At 34.3% G+C, this 21,223-nt stretch overlaps 2 protein-coding genes across 2 annotated transcripts in view; both read right to left on the bottom strand.

Moving 5' to 3' along the window:
- Window positions 1–3,314: 3,314 nt before the first annotated feature.
- On the bottom strand, window positions 3,315–8,386 carry LOC128234942 (phosphatidylglycerophosphatase and protein-tyrosine phosphatase 1-like). The gene is made up of 5 exons (XM_052949592.1): window positions 8,326–8,386; window positions 6,371–6,546; window positions 5,727–5,807; window positions 4,966–5,160; window positions 3,315–4,487 (listed from the first exon to the last, which is right to left on the bottom strand). Exons 2-5 carry the CDS (start codon window positions 6,512–6,514, stop codon window positions 4,347–4,349), a joined length of 561 nt encoding a protein of 186 aa, XP_052805552.1. The 5' UTR covers window positions 6,515–6,546; window positions 8,326–8,386; the 3' UTR covers window positions 3,315–4,346.
- A 2,949-nt stretch (window positions 8,387–11,335) lies between these two features.
- LOC128233379 (homeobox protein mab-5-like) overlaps window positions 11,336–21,223 on the bottom strand; it is a 19,889-nt gene continuing 10,001 nt past the window's right edge. Inside the window, exon 2 of the mRNA XM_052947032.1 lies at window positions 11,336–13,002. Coding sequence (XP_052802992.1) covers window positions 12,689–13,002 — 314 coding nt within the window. The 3' untranslated portion in view covers window positions 11,336–12,688. The remainder of the gene's footprint in view (window positions 13,003–21,223) is intronic.

Raw genomic sequence — 21,223 nt, 5'->3', positions numbered from 1 at the left:
TCCATACATGGAGTCTGAATATAGAGGTCAACCTCCTTATATAGAGGTATAGGTCGAAATATAGAGGTACACCTCCATATATAGAGGTATAGGTCGAAATATAGAGGTCAACCTCCTTATATAGAGGTATAGGTCGAAATATAGAGGTCAACCTCCTTATATAGAGGTATAGGTCGAAATATAGAGGTCAACCTCCTTATATAGAGGTATAGGTCGAAATATAGAGGTCAACCTCCTTATATAGAGGTATAGGTCGAAATATAGATTTGCACTTCCATCAAAACATAGAGATACCGGTCTAAATATAGAGGTACACCTCCTCACATGCAGGTGCAAATTCAGGTCTGAATAAGAGGTGCACCTCCATACATTGAGGTACAGGTCTAAATATAGAGGTGCACCTTCATACATAGAGGTACAGGTCTAACTAGAGCTGTCACTGAAGGTGATTAGTACCCCCGAACGCCGCCTCTCATTATGATTTATCATTGTATGAAGTTTTATGAAATTTCATCTAGTAGTTTTCAAGTTACTGTCCGGACAAAAGTTTGACAAAAACACAGAAAAAGGCAATAACTCTGTAATTTGCTAAAATAGTGTAATGATTCATGAACACTGAACTCCTTCTCATTGTGCTGTACCATTGTATAAAGTTTTATTACATTATATCCGGTAGTTTTCAAGTTATGCTCCGGACAAGAAAAAGGTAACAAACGGCAATAACTCTGTAAATGACTGAAATAGAATAGCGGTTCCTGTACACTGCACTTCCTCTCATTATGATCTATCACTGTATGAAGTTTTATTGAATTCCATCCAATAGTTTTCAAGTTATGCTCCCGACAAGAAAAAAGGAACAAAGGGCAGTAACTCTGTAATTAGCTGAAATAGAATTATGGTTCTTGTGCACTGCACTTCCTCTCATTGTGCTTTACCATTGTATTAAGTTTAAATAAATTCCATCTAATAGTTTGCAAGTTAATGTCTGGAAAAATATTTGACAGCAAAAAAATAATAAAGGGCACTAACTCAGTAATTAGCTAAAGTAGAGTTATGGTTCTTGAACACTGCACTTCCTCTCATTGTGCTTTACCATTGTATGAAGTTCCAACGAATTTCATCCAGTACTTTTCAAGTTATACTCAAGACAAAAAAGTAACAAAGGGCAATAACTCAGTTATAAGCATGAATAGAGTTATGGTTATTGTACACTGCACTTCCTCTCATTATGCTCTATCATTGTATGAAGTTTAAACCAATTCCATCCAGTAGTTTTTAAGTTATGCTCCGGACAAGGTAAATTGCAACGGACTGACCGACAAACCAACGGACCGACCAACCAACCGACCACAGGGTGACTCCAATATACCCCCTTCGAACTTCGTTTGTCGGGGGTATAAATATAGAGGTGCACCTCCATATATAGAGGTACAGGTCTAAATATAAAGGTGCAACTCCATACATAGAGTCTAAATATAGAGGTCAACCTCCATACATAGAGGTACAGGTCTAAATATAGAGGTGCACCTCCATACATAGAGGACAGATCTGAATATAGAGGTACACCTCCATACATAGAGGTACAGGTCTAAATATAGAGGTGCACCTCCATACATAGAGGACAGATCTGAATATAGAGGTGCACCTCCATACATAGAGGTACAGGTCTAAATATAGAGGTGCACCTCCATACATAGAGGACAGATCTGAATATAGAGGTACACCTCCATACTACATATAGAGGTACAGGTCTGAATATAGTGGTGCACCTCTATACCACATATAGAGGTACAGGTCTGAATATAAAGGTGCACCTCTATCTATAGAGGCACACTTCTAAATAAAGAGGTGCACCTCCATCCATAGAGGTACAGGTCTGTATATAGAGGTACACCTCTATACATAGAGGTACAGGTCTGAATATAGAGGTGCAACTCCATACATAGAGATGCCGGTCTAAATATATAGATGCACCTCCATTCATAGATGTACAGTTCAAAATATAGAGGTGCACCTCCATTCATAGATGTACAGTTCAAAATATAGAGATGCACCTCTATACATAGAGGTATAGGTCTAAATATAGAGGTACACCTCCATAAACAGAAGTATAGGTCTAAATATAGAGGTACACCTCCTCCCATGCAGGTGCAAGTCTAAATATAGAGGTGCTTCTCCTTACATAGAGGTATAGGTCTAAATATAGAGGTGCACCTCCATACATAGAGGTGCCGGTCTAAATATAGAGGTACACCTCCATAAATAGAAGTATAGGTCTAAATATAGAGGTAAATCTCCTCACATGCAGGTGCAGGTCTAAATATAGAGGTGCTTCTCCTTACATAGATGTACAGGTCTGAATATTAAGGTACACCTCCATACATAGAGGTACAGGTCTAAATATAGAGGTGCACCTCCTCACATAGAGGTACAGGTCTAAATGAAGAGGTGCACCTCCTCACATAGAGGTACAGGTCTAAATATAGAGGTACACCTCCTCACATGCAGGTGCAGGTCTAAATATAGAGGTACACCTCCATAAATAGAAGTATAGGTCTAAATATAGAGGTGCACCTTCATACATGGAGGTGCCGGTCTAAATATAGAGGTACACCTCCATAAATAGAAGTATAGGTCTAAATACAGAGGTTCGCCTCCATAAATATGACTTGTATATTCAGAATGGCTTCTTTAAATAAGCTCAAATAAATGGATGTCATTGACTTCATTTACTGTCATTCACTTCATTGGTCCGAAATTTGTATCATGCAATCTGATTAGCTACACCTTACCTTAATCCAATTTAAGCCACACTCTTTATTTTGACCAGTTTGTAAACTTATGACCAAAAACAATAATCATGCTTATATGTAAAGGTCTCTTGAACAATTTTTATTAACTTTCTGACTCATAGTGAACAAAACATTTCTTTTGTTGCAATGTTGACAAATTCTGCAACAATTATAAATATGGCTTAAAGTTTCAAAATCCCTCAGGAAGTAGCTGTCTACCGAGGTGCATTAAATATGCACCAAATGTAGAGCGAGAGCAGGCAGAATTGATTTTTGCTGCCGTCCCAACTCTATTCTCATTATCTCTTTTGTGATTATTATTATAAAATTCATTTCAATTTGTAAGTTATCACATTGCATTTCATTTTTTTTCCAGAAATAATTTGCATTTGATGACATCGAAACTGCAGGTTATGGGCAATATTGATTATCACCTCTGACTCTTGCATGTTTATAGCTGGTTGACAAAAAATATGTTCTTAAGCTTTAAAAATGTGTTGGCGAAGAAAACAAAACTTATATACTCAAAGCTTTTAATAACAATGTCCTGTCTTTTGTTTCAATTTGTTAAACATGTGATTATTTAAGCATTTTATTTAACTATTATAGAATGTTTAAATAACAAACTAGTACATTTGTCACCATTAAATCAAGTTTGGAAATACTAGTACTAAGCACTTATTTTTTTCGATCTTACTAGCATAATATTAATAACTGGCAAGTTTCAAATCCAGACAGAAAACAATGCCACGACATAATTTAATTTCATTATTACATTAGTATCACCGGTCCATGATAGGTTTGACTAAAAAGTAAAACTTTGATCAAAGAAAATGCTTTGATCAAACAAATTAACTTACAAAATTTACTTCTTGTCTTTGCAAAACAATACTGTAGAAAGCATAAATGATAAAAAATGGGCTGATTGTTCAGAACTTTGAATAAGGCCTAAAAAAAATAATTGTTTGGGTAGGGTTACATCCTTCTCAAAAATAGGTAGGGTAGGTAGGCTTTTTTTTTATTAGGCTTTATATAAGAATATCATTTTCATCATTGGAGAATGGTGTTAAAGCTATCTTCTGTATAAGCATTTAAGGTTGAACTACATATTGAAAAGCAATTAAAAAAAAACCGATATAAAAACAATTTTTTTTTTTTTTTTTTTAGTTTTTCATTTTTTTTTTCAAACTGACTATAAAAACGGTAGGGTCGGAGCCTATTCCGTAGGTAGGGTCGGGTAACCCGAACCAAATGTTGTTTTTTTTTAGGCCTAAGTAAACAACATTGTTAACATCATTGTTGTTACCTTAAAATCTCTATTGCTCTGGAAATGTTATGGATACATTTGTGATATGCAGAACATTGAGGCAACCATTTCAGCTGTAGTTTTATTGTAATTTATGAGCACATCTAACATTCCAAGTTAAAAAGTTAATGAAGATGTCGATAATCATGTTGTTAACTTTGACAAAGTTCTGAACAACTAGCCTATTATAGCTGAATAATCAGAATCACAACTCAAGCCACAAAATACATAAATAATATCATATTGCACTAAGCCCCCTTTTGTTTATCCGTCCGTATGCTGGTATTATAGTAGTGTTGGATGGAAGCCAGCTGTTTCTCCCGAAGCCAGATATGTGGCCTCTTCTCTTCTATATGCGCAATGGCTTCTTCTGGATTCCAGCCATGCACCTTCAAAGGAAACAAGAGATGTTTGTTAACAATAAGCACCATGAGCGCCACTTAGTCAGAGACATGTGTAAGATTGAATAAATATTTTCGAAGAAGAAATGCATTTGTTATTAATGGTTCATGCACAAAGTTTTCAGGAAAGTGATCATCTACTGGTCAAGGACAAGCTTACAATTAAGGTCCCTGGTCCTCGATTACCTCTTTGTTAAGTTATTGCGTGAATAAAGCTTCTATAGCCTTGAATTTTGACCAACTGGTCAAGGCAACCTACTAGTTAATGCATGGAGAAGAAATGTTCTACCCCATAAAATATTCTGACTTAAGATTGAATGTCAACATGGTAGATAAAACTATGAAAAATAATACACCAGAATTCACTATTTAGGACAAAAAGCGAACATTTTCATAGTGTGGGACCACCGAACCTATTCTTGATAAAGGATCTCCAAATCCCTCCCCTCAAACAATTTTTACTTACCTTGACTAGATAGCAGGCGACGACAGTGGCACTTCTCGTACGCCCAGCCTTACAGTGGACATACACGGAGCCAAGCCGTTCGTTCCTATACTTAATCATAAAGTCCACTGCTCGGCAGATCTTCTCATGACTTGGAGAAGCTGTGAAGTCGACTGTAGGAACTTTCAGTTGTGTTACACCAACAGCTGCCCATTCCTTTATACAGAAATGCTCATTACTGACTTAAGTTTATACAGAAATGCTAACAAATCTATTTTTAATACAGTACTCCTTTGTAGGACAAAGAATGAGTAGGTGACAATGGTTCCTCCCCTTAAAGGCTTTTGTTCACATTTTATAGGGCAAGACATTGAAAAATAATAGGGTGCATACAAAATGCTTGTTTCAATGATAAAACATCATCAATTTCAAAATATATAATAAAAGATCTTCTGTTGATAATCATTTAAAAATGTGAAAGAAATGCTTTATTTTGCTGGAAAGTGTTAGTTAGCTTATAAATTATTTTAAATTTGGATTTACAAATCTATCAGCTTCAAATCTGTAAAAAGAGCAAGGAAAGAGGTCGCAACACTTATCTGGGGTATTATCCAATCGAACAAGGGGCAAAAATTGATAATTATTAAACTAACAGTTATGGCATTTAAACACATGTGCTTACCGTAACTGGTACTCAATACCATGTACATTAGGTACTGGATGCCATGTTAATATCTCAGAACATTTTTTTTTAGTTTCAAGTAACTGCCCATTGTACATACCTTCTCTGTATTACAGAAATCCTCCAGTTCCCAATCTTCGTTGAGAGTAACAACTCCTTTCACATTCTCTTCCTTAACAAGCTGAAACATAAATGTTTAATAATATTGATTAATTATCAAGTCTCTTTATCCATATTTAGATTTTGTATTTGAAAGATTCTCTTAAAAATGGTTCATTATGCTTACATTTTTAAATTATGTAAAAAAACTGAGACAATTTAAGTAAATTTTTATGTAAATGCTGAAAGGATAGCAGAGCTGAAGACAAAGTGAAAGATATGAAGAAATCCTTGTACACTGCGTCAGTGCTTGTGTGCCCAAAGATTATCAATACATCTAGGAGACAACTTTCCTGGTATTGCATATTTCAGTTTCTGGGCACTTGACTCTCCAATGCTGAGCACAAGACAAGGGAGTTACCTGTACCATTTTGTATGTCCTTAGTATCAAACAAACAGGGATTGAACCTTAGACCTCCCATTACAGAAGCAAACACTCAACCACTTGGCCACCCAGGTGGTCAAGTATATGAACAGTAAAAGATTCTAGCTATACCAGCAGTAATTTAATCTTAAAAGATTTACATAATTAAATTAAGTGATTTTAAATCTTCGGTAAGCGCTGACCATGTACATTTGACTTACCCATTTTGTCATTCCCCTAAATGGTAGGGCACCTAATAGCACTGTGTCATCTATTCGATCATACCATCGGCGACTGCTAACCTTGCTCAGAAACACATTGTAGAAGAGAGTTGGGTAAAATGCCACCTTATTGAATAGACTCATTGCAGTGCCTTGTATTATTCTTCTATCATTTTCTGAAATGGAAAGCATTTGAAGTGTGTGAGATGAAGTCATTTTTACCACAAATCAACAAATGCCCATTTTACTTTCATGACTTATAAGTATGATCTCCCTTTTCAATTGTTTGTGTAACTGGGAATCTGCCAGAAATTGATGCTAAGAATATGTATTCTCTTTAAAAATATAAATAAATGGTGTTACACTTTCAGGAATCCAATATGCAATCTTCTATAAAGTATTTTATAAGAGAGTTATAGACATGTATGTGTAATGGTAAAAAAAACAAGGACAATAACAGTGTTCGCAATTCGCGGTAGTCCGATAGCCCGGGGTTACCGAAAATTCAGCTGGGGCTACCGATTTTCTGCAGAAATAGCCCAACCGGGCCACCATTTTTTTCCTAATGTAACTTAAATAAAAACATGTCAATTTAACACGTATAGCATCATGTTTTTATACGATTATTTTTCAAGAATGCATCCTTTCAGGCAACTCGAGCGACTAAGTTGTGTTTTAGTCGCCTTGACAATGGCGAAAGATCAAAGCAAGGTCAGAATCGCTGAGTTTGACGATGATCAGAAAGTTAATTGCTCTGCGGTTCAGGACTGCAAGCCATGAGCTGAATGTTTTGTTTTTTTCTATTAATATGTCAAGAGTTATAAAAGCCTGAAGTGACAAGTGATTATCGATCAGTTTGTAACCAGTATCTGTGTCTGTAAGCAGCAGTCAAACTCAATGACGTCAATAACTCTGCCCATTTATGTTAATTAATGCATAAGTTCGGCAGTTTTCGCTAACTACGATGGCTGTGAAAAATGATACTTTATTTATTTTGTTTAAATAAATTTTATTTATTATCGAAAATTAAATGATAGATTTTAAGTTTTTAATACATAACAGAAAATTAATATTTTACAAATATCGTCTTAAATGCGCGGGAAACAGGTGCCCGTTTACTTCCTGTCAAATTTAATCAAAGTGAAAGGAGAACTGTTGGACATAGATAAATTGTTGTCAGTGTACAGTACAGTAAGGTTCTATGTTATACCTTTGAATTGCTTTGCCATTTATTTTAATAACATTTATAGGAATATTAATTGGCAATAGAAACATCGATATTTTGTTTGTTTTTACTTCTGGAAATTGAAAGTGAAACTGAAAGTAGAAAAGAGAAATTGCACAATCACTGGTGCATATCAGATTTGACAATGATGCATTAAATAATAGAACTAATAGTACATGCTTAATTCGTATCATCTTAAATAAATGATCTGTTTAACATAGTCAGATAGCATTATCTTCTTTTTTAACTTTTTGAAAGCTTTATTATTTATATGTATCACTATAATTTATCTACCTATTTTTTACGTTGGGTGGGGCCTGTGATTTTTTCAGTCTACGAGAAGTTCACTTCGCTCAATGAATTTTTGACGCATTGTCCAGATTGAACATTTTTTGAATTATTGAAACTGATTGAGAGTGTTCAAGCGTGCTAGATTAGAGGTTGGAATCATATTCAAACTTCCCATAAATTCTTCCAAAAAAGGTTCTTTATGGTGTTTATGTTTGGGCTTGTGAAATTGGTTTCGTGCTAGTAAATTTTCCTATCTGGTAGCCCGATAAAATTTCCTATCTGGTAGCCCAAATGGGCTTGTGGATTCAAATCTGAACTTCGTACACTGCAATAAACCGATAAAAGATAGCCTGCGAGGAGAAAAGTTTAAAGTCTAACATTCTTAATATCACAGCTAAATTTCAAGAACATATGCTTGTAAAAAGGACTAAAAACTGACCTGGTCAGGCAATATCTTACATTGCCCAAGGTGGTTCACAAATGGCAGTTATGGATATAAGGGAAGTAACTTTAACATGTATTCAATTTGTCATAACGTCCGATATTAAACGACTCACACAAGAAAAACGACTAGATACTCATGACATATTTCATAAAATTCAATTAAGCCCAACAAAATCACAATTTTAGTCGTGGACTATAATCTAAGTCAGTGGATCGCTATAATAATTAATCACAATTGTATTCATTTATTTTCGCATATCTTAAAATTTCCATTTTTCATGTCATTTACAGCAAGGTAGCTTATAAATGCAGGAACAGTCAGGTTTGTGTGATTGGTTATCTCCCCGAAATCCATAGATTTTTTGGCACGTTTGAAGATCCTTCAAATTTTGGCAAAATGTTAAAATGATTATTGAAGTGAATATAGAAACGAGTCGCAGGTCAGTGAAATATATGATTTCAAGAGTGTGTTTTTGTTATTATTCTCTTAAGCTACCATATGCGTTTCTGATGCCTCCAGCAGTTAAGCGTTTGGCTACTGTGGTTTATTTTGGTAAAATATATGAATTATCAGCCTTCTCAATTTTCATAAAAAGTTCACTTTGGCAATTTTAGGGCGGGGTGGGTGTAGGGGCGCCGAATACACCGGGTACGCCCACTGTACCTGAAACCGCTAGTGCTGCCGTTTTAAATGTCAATGGCGGCAACTTGATAGTTCAATGGTGACAAATTTTGAAGCGACTGGGGATCAAGAAAAATATGTCAATATATATGCTGACATTAAACAAGATGTTGGCAGAATCTTCATGTAATAAGAAATGTCGAATCAAAGAGTATTTTTGTATGTAATTTAAAATAGGGACTTATACTTCCCGTTTCTTAGTGTATACGGTTCAATGTTTGACTAGAATTTAAAGAAGCAATCAATGTCGGATCGGAGTCATGAAATAGAAATTAATGAATACATTTAACCGATATGAACTCATCTGTTTTATTCTTACGCTGTGTATTCGTTTTCATTATACTCATGAACATAATGTTAAAATGAATATAGAGGAACTGCCAAGATAATTCGTTAACTTGAAATGAATTGTCCAGACATTAATGACTAATGAATATTGTGAAAGCTGCTGAAAATCTGCATATTTTTCGTCGCCGCGCAATAAGAGTTAGCTATGTAATTTCTGCCATATTGAAAGAACGGAACAGAGCAGATTAAAACAGAACTGAGAATTGCTTACTGTCTAATTTTCTTCTTTAACGGCATTAATAAAATTCAGTTGTTTACCAAGATCTCCAGATTTGTAAAAAATCATATTTGATTGTGTCAAAACTTCAGCTCATGGTAATGTGCCATTAAATGTGTATGTAAAATATATCTATATTCCCGTATTTGGTCTAAGATAACTTTCGGAATTTAAAACTATTGTGTGATTTTTTGCTGATTCTATCATGAAAGGGTTTAATTTCTTGGACCATTATTTAATTTTAGATGCCATTTTAAAATTATCATTTTATGATGGACTTGAAGGTGTGAATCATTTTAAACACAAATAATGTTTTCCTATTTTTAAGTAACTGTGTAATGAACATTCGTCCTGAAGTTAGTTTACTGTGTCATCATCCAGTATGTACTATTTATTAAAACATGTGATTTTTTAATTACATATTGACAAAAAATAACGTTCAAAGACTTATGTTGGTATTAATTTAGTGATGGGCCGATTCGGCGGTCGTCGATCAATCGTCGCCGCGGACTGTGTGTTATAGGTCGTCGACAACGTTTTGCCGGTATCAATTAGTCGAAAAATGTGTTTTAATTGTTTTGTTGACAATTAGATATAAATATGATTGTTGTTTGTTGGAAAAGTTAAAGGGTACAAAAAACAAATTTTTGGCTTCTTTATTTTATTTGATTCATAGCCATGCATTGTGTGATTTTATTTTCCAGTGCCTAATAGGTATAAATACGAAAAACACAACACATGTATTCCTCTATTTCTGTCTGATATTTATCGATTGATCCGATTAATAAGTCGGTCTGTTTGTCCGATTAATCGATAACTAAAATCCAGCCGATTGCCCATATCATCATCATCATCATCGTCGTCGTCATCATCATCATCATCATCATCATCATCATCATCATCATCATCATCATCATCATCATCATCATCATCATCACCATCATTGTAATTGACTCCGAGTAATTGTCTTCAATTTATGGCTTAGTTCCCACTTCTGACTGGTAAGTGCCTACGTTAAAGTGATAAGTACGTTTTAATGTTAAGTGCCTACATATACGTTAAGTGCTTGTTTACGTGAACATGTTACGTTTAATTCACTACTCACGGTACGAATGTACTTCTACTACTGCTGCTGCTGCTGCTGCTGCTACTGCTACTACTCCTACTGCTGCTGTTACTGTTGTTGCTGCTGCGGCTACTACTACTACTACTACTACTACTACTACTACTACTACTACTACTACTACTACTACTACTACTACTACTACTACTACTACTACTACTACTACTACTACTACTACTACTACTACTACTACCACCACCAACACCACCACCACCACCACCACCACCACCACCACCACCTCCACCTCCACTACCACTACCACTACCACTACCACTACTACTACTACTGCCAATAAGCAAATAGACGAATGGAAAGGAATGGACTGGTATCAATACAATTTAAGAAAAGTATGTAGTTTTCACTTTAACGTAATTTTAGATGTGGGAACTAATCATTAATAACTTTAAGACAACTAAGAGCTGCCCCCATCATTGTCATTCATCAGAGGTTTGATAATTACAAATCTGTGGTACGCATAGCATCATCACTCTGGTTTAGGAGAATGGTTCTCTTAGACACATTCAGTTTTCATTAACAAGCAGGTACAACACAATTCCATGGACCGATTCTTTTACTTAAAGAATTCCATAGCTACCAATCAGACAATGAAAAACAGAAGAAGAAACTATTTGTATTTCATTATTTATTGCCTTAAACATTTAAACAAACATGGGCAGTAGAATCATAATATACATGAAAAGACATTAATTTTATTGCCACAAATATTTACTCAGTGACCTCTATGATATAATGAACCATAGAGAAAATAAAACATATTTAATGATCTTATGAAAATAAATTTTTGTGTCAAGTGTCGGAGCCTTTCCTGCTAGATTTTCACCCAAACCGTCTTTCGAAAAATAAAAGCCGTTATTATGTAAAATTTTACATGTAAAGAAGTAAACAATGTATTTTTTAAGGGTTTATATAGCGTCATAAAAAGGTAATTTAATAAGGTGTATCCGTCTAAACTACAATAAACTTTTGTTTTAATGTAACATTTGCCATCAACAAAATGAACAATTATGCAAAGAAAACTATAAGAGGTTATCCTCACTTCATGCGATTCCTAAACTTTGTATACAGACAGAACGATTTAGAAAGCATATACTTTTTTAGATTTTTTTTTTACAAATAATAAGGTTTTTCGGCTATGTGTGAACTAAATTGTGAAAACACATTATAAAATGATTTTCTTGTATTAATTTTAAATGCAAATAAAAAAATATGTCTTAATGATAAGTGAAAATAACGGGCATAGCTAATTATATACAAGTACCAAATTATTCAATAGTGACTGTATTCGTCCCTTTATTCTTTTATTATTTCCTTAAGTTACAAGGAAAATCAATCAATTTTCGTGTACGTATCTATTGTTGACACGTTGCCATAGTGATAACTAAATAGAGATTTGTAATTAACGTTTTTTCGAAGTTTAATCTATATACGTTTTCACAACAAAGATACAACACAATTTTATACACTGAATCTTTATCTAACGGTAAAATATGATACTTTATATGCATGTTCCACAAAACAAGAAATAACGTACTATTGAACTTAAAACAGCAAATAATATACCCTGAGTTTTTTTAAGAGACAAATAGTTTACTGCTAATGTCTTTATGAAAATGACTATTAAATATATAGCTAATTTCGAGCATAAAACAAGAGCAAAAGTTTTAATTAAACTTTTCTCTTTGGCTTAGATTGTGTTCCAGGTAGAGATAATAATATGCTGCACACCACGACTCCGAGAAATTCGCACACTTCTGCTTCTATGTATTTTCAGTATTTTCATCGCTGTATGTGCCCTCGATATATTCCCCCGAACCTGTCCTCGTATCTCTCCGTGAATGTTCGGCATCGTCCGTGAGTTCTCGGACTATTCCGTCTTCTACTGAACGATCTAATGCCTGGGAAAGTTGATTTCCAGGAACTTAGATTTACTATAATATTACGACCAATTAAATATTGTAGCACTGAAATCACGGAGAGCACGAAGGGTCGTCTACGTCATGAAGAATTGATGACGTCATTTCACGTGATCTGTCCGATTCGTTTTCCGGTTTTGAGCGATCAGGTCCAGTCAATTTGGGTATGTTATTCTCCTTTTTCCATTTCATTCTGCGATTCTGAAACCAGATTTTTATTTGGCGTTCCGATAAACCCAGCATGTGAGCGATTTCAATCCGCCGACGGCGGGTAAGGTAGCGGTTGTAGTGAAATTCCTTCTCCAGTTCCAACGTCTGGTAACGCGTGTACGTCTGACGGGTACGTTTCTGCTCATACGTTATTTCCGCTGAAATACAGATAGAGTAAAATTTATTACAGAAATTGAAAAATTAAATAACAAAAACTGACCCATTCTGGTTTTATGGCGTATGACATCTCATTTAACAATTTCGCGTGAAATGTGGAAAAAAACTCCAATGTAAAATGGCGAAACATCATCAATAAAATAAGGACTCTTTTGTTAATACGTTACTATTTTAAAATATTTTTTCTTTTACAATACAGGCAATTGTTCGAAAAAATATTTATTCATACACAGATCATGTTATATTTTCCTCTATAGAAACAGATTTAGATTGTGGGTGAAGTAACACTATTCATTTCAAGGCACTACCATATTATATTCCAAGATATTCCACATTTTTGTTGTTGTTACAGTGAGGTGAAATAAAGAGTAAGGTTTGTTTTTATTTCAATAATTTGATTTGTATTTTAATATGATATTTTCTTGTTATTTTTATTATATGTATTATTAAAATTATTATTAAAATTATAATTATTATTATTAAAATTATTATTAAAATTATAATAATTATTATTATTATTATTATTATTAGTTTATTATTATTATTATTATTATTATTATTATTATTATTATTATTATTATTATTATTTGTATTATTTATAATGTCTGTATTTCATTTTTTTTATTACCGCTGAAAGGTCTGATATATAAATAAAAGTTAAGAGTTTAATTCAACAGATAATTGTCAAAAAAGCATTGAAAAAAAGGGTAACAAACCACAAATTCATCATTTATGGTAGATAACAGATTTTACGAACAAATAAACAGCCATGTTGTTACATAAGCAGAAAAATACCAACAAGAATGATTGCATCATTCATGAACTCTGTGCCAGCAAAATAATTTGTATTCATTTTGTCCACATAATTGGTTAATAAATTCCACGTTTTTATTGTATATGCAGCCATAATGCATTACAAAAAAACAACAACAAATAGTGTGTTGGAGCATTTTATAACTTTACATCAACATACCAATAAAACTAAAGTATTTCATACATTTACTTTGAAATTCAAATTAAATAAATCTTTTACAGAATCACATTAATAGTTTATCATTCATGTTTTTCCCTGTTTTTTTGAGACCAAATGACATCACCGTTTATTTCCTCGTACATGTGTTTTACCGGTATAGATAGGTGACAGCATGAAATAATGACTCACTGCAAATAAGAATTTTAATTCGAGAGAAATCATCATTAATTTACAAAATGTTCGATTCGTCATAACCGCTGAACAGCCTTATAATTTGACAGTATTTGTACAAGTTAACCTTATCAAAACACATAGTTATCGCCCCTAGTGCTGATAATATGGATTTTCCCCGGGATTTTGGAAAATACCACCAGAAATCGTGAACTTTATTGTATTTTTTTCCAATTCAATTTAAATTCGTGTGAATATTTTTATAAATAATGAAATATGGCCCTATACCATTTCTGCTAGGCTTTTTGTATGTAATTAATATAATATCATACAACAAACAAAAGGTGAAAAAGTTTATAAGGCAATAAACTGTGTATGTCAATCAAAATTACAGACCAATAAAAGAGTCCGGACTGCCTGACATCCACAGTCATTTGAAAGTGGGAAAATACAAAGACAAAATTTAAAAAGAAAACAATCTAAGACCGTTGATGAAATGAAATAAAAAGCTAACTCGTAATTTTAGAATATTTGGACCATTTTGGCATAATCATGCTTTAAAATGAAAAATGAAGCACGAAATTTGGAGAACTCCTAATATACGAAAGACTATTTCGCCTTATTTGCGTTCTCGTACGTGTAGTCACTGCTAATTACATAAAAACACCTGGATTTGAATCTGGCAAAATAGAACAATGAAAGTGAAGTATTAATTTATTCATACATATTGTACTAGAAGAATGAAAGTGAAGTATTAATTTATTCATACATATTATACTATGAAAAACCAGACTGAGTAAAGTTATATCTATTTACACCGCAAGTATCTATCACTAACTGTGTCAATAAATTGAAAACCTCAAAAACGTGTATTTTAAACACCAAATAATGTTTGTGTATAAAATTATATTTAAAAGATATATCGATATTTATATTGGTTATATATGTTCTGTTCGATAATGTTTATTGAGAATGTGTTTATCTATCTGGCCTAGCCCTTCGAACACTGAATACTAAATGATTTAAAATGGATTACTATATAAATGTCTTTTTATTATGTCTAAATCTATATTAAATTCAAATAATAACATATTATTTATTCCTTATAAAGTTCAGTGGAAAACAGTGTACAAAAACAGGCCAAATATAATAAAGACTATTTACGGTTAGATTATCATTATTACAAATTCAAAAAATATTTTGCTGTTAAATTGAAATATAATCTTTCATTTTTAAGTATTCAGACTACAAGAATCACACTTAAATTAATTATACTACAACAATTGAAACATCACCTACGTTATTTATTGATATCGTTCTGCTCAATTCAATTTAAAGACCAGACAACGATGCCTTACGTGATAAAAGCGCAACTTAATGATAATAATTTCAATGTCACACTGTCTTAATTATCGTTTTTACCATAAAAATTGGTCATTTAATTGACCCAAAGTGAGAAAAAGATCATAAAAGCCGCTCGTTGTCCACATCAAAAGAAATACCGCCAATCTTGAACAACACATCTTATGACCAAAGGGCAATCGGTCAAATTATTCTTACAATCTAATAACTAGTATGCTACCACAAAATTTACAACAGCGTTTCGTTTGATAATACAAAATTTATGATGTCCCAGAGTAAAAGAACAAGGCAGATAAGATAGCAAAAAATGCGTCTAGATCTAAACACCCATAAATCACGACCCGTCCACCAAACAAGGGTCAAACTGCCTCGGACATACCGGTCACTATGTCTTTCTGTCGCCTGTCAACGTTTTCCGGTTATCCAATGATAAATATATTAAGTCTTCTACTGTTGAAAAGAGAACCAAACGAGTTAATTAAAGAGATTTTCCCGGGTCGTTTTGAAATTTGTTTGATTTTCGGCTAACGTTTCCAAACCGTAAAAATACTCTTAAAATACGTCATTTCAAGAAAACATTGGCAAAGACAGAAATAAAATACTCGGAAAGTTACTTAAAATCGATTGAGAGTGCTTATGCCTTGCGTATTTTTATTTGCAAAACATTCTTTTTATAAGTAGGCTTAGCGATATGTTTTATATACCTGAGATTATAACCGATTACCGCTTGGCTTGTGCACTGCAGTTTTAGCATTCCAAACGTTTATTGATCATTCGCTGGATTGTTTGCGCGTTCATGCTTTCGATCATCTGATATTAATTCTTACGTTGGTTCGTACTTTTACTTGTTCGTCCACACGCTCATTCATTGATTCTTACATTGGTCTACTTAATCGTTTGTTCGTTCATATGCTCAAAAAGTATTTTTCTTCTTTTCTTTCTTGCTTGCTCATTTGGTTTGCGGGTTCGTTCGCTCACTCACTAACTCACTCACTCACTCATTCATCAGTCAATCAAGTTATCTACTCATTTATTCCAATCTTTTATTAATGACCAAGTTCCTCTTTATAGCTATGAGATTGATTAAAGTATGTTCATGATAACGCCCAACATTTTCTCGTCTTCTTTTTTTACAAAATCATTTACATCGATCAATACACCAACAAAACTACCCTCGAAGGAAGACCGAGCTCATAGCTCTAACCCAGCATCATTCATTCCACTCAAGGCACTTCGTTTGTTTTCATGATACAACTTACAGACGCATATCGACTTCCCTTAACGAAATTTATTGCTTTTGGTGGAGTACTAAAAGCCTTATTACGTATTTATCATTCTCTTGACGTGAGCTCCGATTGTTAAGGAAATAGATAGAATTTGGATTCGTTTTAAAACTTTTAATAAAAGTCTAGAGTTCGAAATCCGGGGTCGTTCATAGAAATTTCTTTGTCTTTCACTGACGGTCCCCCCCACCAAAAAATGGTCTTTAATTGATGTTGTCTTGGCATTATTGTGTACCCTAGTATTTGGTCACTTTTTGCTTAAAATAATTTTATTGGATGTAATATAGTTTGAAGGAAAAATGATGGTGTATCATTAAATTTATCCTTCGCGAAACAATGCAGGCAAACGACGTGAAACTCTTTTGAAGTTATATTTAGTGCACCCACTTTCGGAGTGAAAGTGAGATGTCTTATTTACATTACGGGGTTTATGTATAAAAACTTATCAAGCTTAACGTGCAGTACACAGCGTGTGTATATCGAAATATCGTTGCCATTTGTCCGCATGCTACTTATTGCACTGTCAGGGCTGTGCCAAATAAATTTTCCTATTAATCAATCGTATTCATACTGTTATCTACCAAAGCGGCATTAAATCTAATATCATTATATTTGTTTCATTCTTTGCTACTCATGATGAATGTTAATAAAATCAATTATGTCATTGCTCAAAGCCATATTAGTTTAGTTATGCAGACATAATATCGAACATCTGGGTTTATATGATATTTGTGTCGATTGTGAGATATTCCTTTTTCATTAATGTCGTAAATATTTTGACGCAGTTGGAGTCACTTTACGGCATGCAAGATTGTTACAAACATAGTACTAATAATTAGCGACATGCATATTCGTACATGTGAAATGCCTAACAAAGGAATAAACATGCTAAATATAACCAAGAATGTTTGTTCATAGTAAGTATAAATGTCTGCATCGTAGAACAACTATCTCTCTTCGAGAAAGTATTGAAAGATGAAAAGTGTGTTGAACCATACATTTTTCGGAAGATCCTTGAGGAAATGTCTTCGTTAATATTACTTAGATCTATGACTCAAAGAGCAAGTTTTACATCTTCCCACAAACCACATTCTGCGGTTGTATTTTAAACTTGAGCCTTAAAGTGCATTCCGTATTCATTTACATTTTAATAAAGCATTCTGTACTCGGAATTATTTTGCTTATTTCTTATTCGCATTCGTATTAAAACGTTCGAAGTCTGAGTCTCTAACTGGCCCCATATTCACTAACGTCTTGTGTCTGAGTCTCAAACTGGCACCATATTCACTAACGTCTTGTATCTGAGTCCAAACTGGCACCATATTCACTAACGTCTTGTATCTGAGTCCAAACTGGCACCATATTCACTAACGTCTTGTATCTGAGTCCAAACTGGCACCATATTCACTAACGTCTTGTATCTGAGTCTCAAACTGGCACCATATTCACTAACGTCTTGTGTCTGAGTCTCAAACTGGCACCATATTCACTAACGTCTTGTATCTGAGTCCAAACTGGCACCATATTCACTAACGTCTTGTATCTGAGTCCAAACTGGCCCAATATTCACTAACGTCTCGAGTCTGAGTATCAAACTGGCACCATATTCACTAACGTCTTGAGTCTAAGTCCAAACTGGCCCTAAATTCACTAACATCTCGCGTCTGAGTCTCAAACTGGTCCCATATTCACTAACGTCTTGAGTCTGAGTCTCGAACTGGCCCCATATTTACTAACGTTTTGAGTCTGAGTCTCGAACTGGCCCCATATTCACTAACGTTTTGAGTCTGAGTCTCAAACTGGCCCCATATTTACTAACGTTTTGAGTCTGAGTCTCAAACTGGTCCCATATTTACTAACGTTTTGAGTCTGAGTCTCAAACTGGCCCCATATTTACTAACGTTTTGAGTCTGAGTTTCAAACTGGCCCCATATTTACTAACGTTTTGAGTCTGAGTCTCAAACTGGTCCCATATTCACTAACGTTTTGAGTCTGAGTCTCAAACTGGCCCCATATTTACTAACGTTTTGAGTCTGAGTCTCAAACTGGTCCCATATTTACTAACGTTTTGAGTCTGAGTCTCAAACTGGCCCCATATTTACTAACGTTTTGAGTCTGAGTTTCAAACTGGCCCCATATTTACTAACGTTTTGAGTCTGAGTCTCAAACTGGTCCCATATTCACTAACGTCTTGAGTCTGAGTCTCAAACTGGTCCCATATTCACTAACGTCTTGAGTGTGAGTCTCAAACTGGCCCCATATTTACTAACAATTTGAGTCTGAGTCTCAAACTGGCCCCATATTCACTAACGTCTTGAGTCTGAGTCTCAAACTGGTCCCATATTCACTAACGTCTTGAGTCTGAGTCTCAAACTGGTCCCATATTCACTAACGTCTTGAGTCTGAGTCTCAAACTGGTCCCATATTTACTAACGTTTTGAGTCTGAGTCTCAAACTGGCCCCATATTTACTAACGTTTTGAGTCTGAGTCTCAAACTGGCCCTAAATTCACTAACATCTCGCGTCTGAGTCTCAAACTGGACCCATATTCACTAACGTCTTGAGTCTCGTTTATTGATTCAAGACGTCTACAGACGCGAGACGTTCGCGAGCATGGGCCTGATCTTGAAAGTTCGGTTGTAAAGTTTTTAAACCACTGTGCCTCTAAACAAAGTCTTAAACCACTGTGCCTCTAAACAAAGTCTTAAACCACTGTGCCTCTAAACAAAGTCTTAAACCACTACTCCTCTAAACAAAGTCTTAAACCACTGTGCTTCTAAACAAAGTCTTAAACCACTGTGCTTCTAAACAAAGTCTTAAACCAGTTTTGGCTTCTGGTTCAATCCAGTTTCACAACAAATATCGCCCATTGTGTAGATGCTGTTCTTAGAATAAGCGTCAGAATAGCGCAATACCAACTTCTTACTTTCCCAGCAAACTGACTGGCTACCTACAGAAGTAGGAATCTTACTTCAAGCCTACGTTCCCGTGTTCTATACATGCGCCAGAATTAGGAACATTCTTGTTTCAAACGAAAATAAGGTATATTAAAGTCTATATTTATCGGATAACGCAAATACATGTATGCTTTTTTAATCGTCTAGTTAGTTTTTACTCAAACTATATCTGTAGAGCAGACCTCCACCATTAAGGTCCCTGACAAATATCCTTAACGAATTGAAGTAAAACTGCCAAGTACACAACTGAAGTATTGTACCATCAAAACCATTCAGCATATATTTATTCTAAAAAAATCCAGCATGAGCACGTACTCATAGCAATATAAACAAGGAGCCTTAAAGGCCTAGTTTAAGCCTTCTTTAAGTGACCCCCCCCAAAAAAAAAAAAAAAAAAAAAAACAAACAAACAAACAAACCAAAAACAAAAACAAAACAACAACAACAACAACAAAAACAACAACAACAAATAACGTGTATTTGTACAACCTCTGTTAATTGAGCTTAATCTTATTGCCTAATTGGCTTATCAGATCTCCAATCTGAGTATCCTGCTGTGCAGTTTTCGATGTTTTATTATAAAAATGGACACTAAATGGCCCTGAGCCAATAAACGAATACACAGGAAATTGGCCCCTACTGTGACACCAGTGCAATTAGCAGGAGATGCACAGCAGGGGATTATCATGCCAAACATTTCTTAAACTAGGCCTTTAAACTTTGTAATCCTTTTTATCAGGGAACAAGGAGCTAAACAAACAAATTATAATAGGGAGTCTGAGCTTATTTACCATTGCCTTCGGGTAAGACCCATTTGTCGAGCATGATATACATTAGTGAAAGTTTGGCATTTCAAAAATATTGAAAATATTGTGTTTCCTTACTGATAGGTCATGTTTACAATGTATTGTATAGAGGTTATAATTCCCAAAATACTGAAATCTTTATGAATTCTGAAATGTTTCACCTATTTATTAAGCACATACCACAAACCTCCTATATTAATGTGACGTTTTTTGTTTGTTACCACACGGTATATCAGAACGGGAATATCATCACATTTCTCCCTGCCTTTGTATTATTTTCTTATAAATACCAACTCGCTTCTAATTTTACAAAGTTGATATACTTGAAGGTGTGCCTGTCTCTGTCTTCACGAACGATAATAACAATGAATATATAGACGTTTATGAATAAGACATGACACATTGAATGGAGCAATAGTCACCCTGAAAGATTTCCGAAGGCCGTTGGTGCAAAGTCTCAGATGGCTTTTAAAGCTGCACTCCCACAGATTTACCATTTTTGCAACGTTTTTATTTTTTGTTTTGGAATTGGCATTTTTTGCGTAGATATCTGCAAACCAATGATATAAGATTGCTGACAAAAACTCAGATCGTAGATTTTCATATTTCCGTTCGAAAATTAATGTTTTATGGCTTAAACCGTTTAACTG

Source organism: Mya arenaria, chromosome 5 (genome assembly GCF_026914265.1).
Source record: "Mya arenaria isolate MELC-2E11 chromosome 5, ASM2691426v1".
Classification (NCBI taxonomy): domain Eukaryota; kingdom Metazoa; phylum Mollusca; class Bivalvia; order Myida; family Myidae; genus Mya; species Mya arenaria.
Note: the sequence above shows the minus strand (reverse complement) of the source record. Positions and strands in the feature narration are given on the sequence as shown.

Bases quoted from the DNA above. Each gene is read 5' to 3' on its own strand.
- LOC128234942 (XM_052949592.1), bottom strand. From the start codon at position 6,514: ATGAGTCTATTCAATAAGGTGGCATTTTACCCAACTCTCTTCTACAAT. The intron at 5,808-6,370 runs GTAAGTCAAATG...TTTATGTTTCAG, and splicing joins TTAGGGGAATGACAAAATGG to CTTGTTAAGGAAGAGAATGT. The intron at 4,488-4,965 runs GTAAGTAAAAAT...TTTCCTTTGAAG, and splicing joins TCGCCTGCTATCTAGTCAAG to GTGCATGGCTGGAATCCAGA.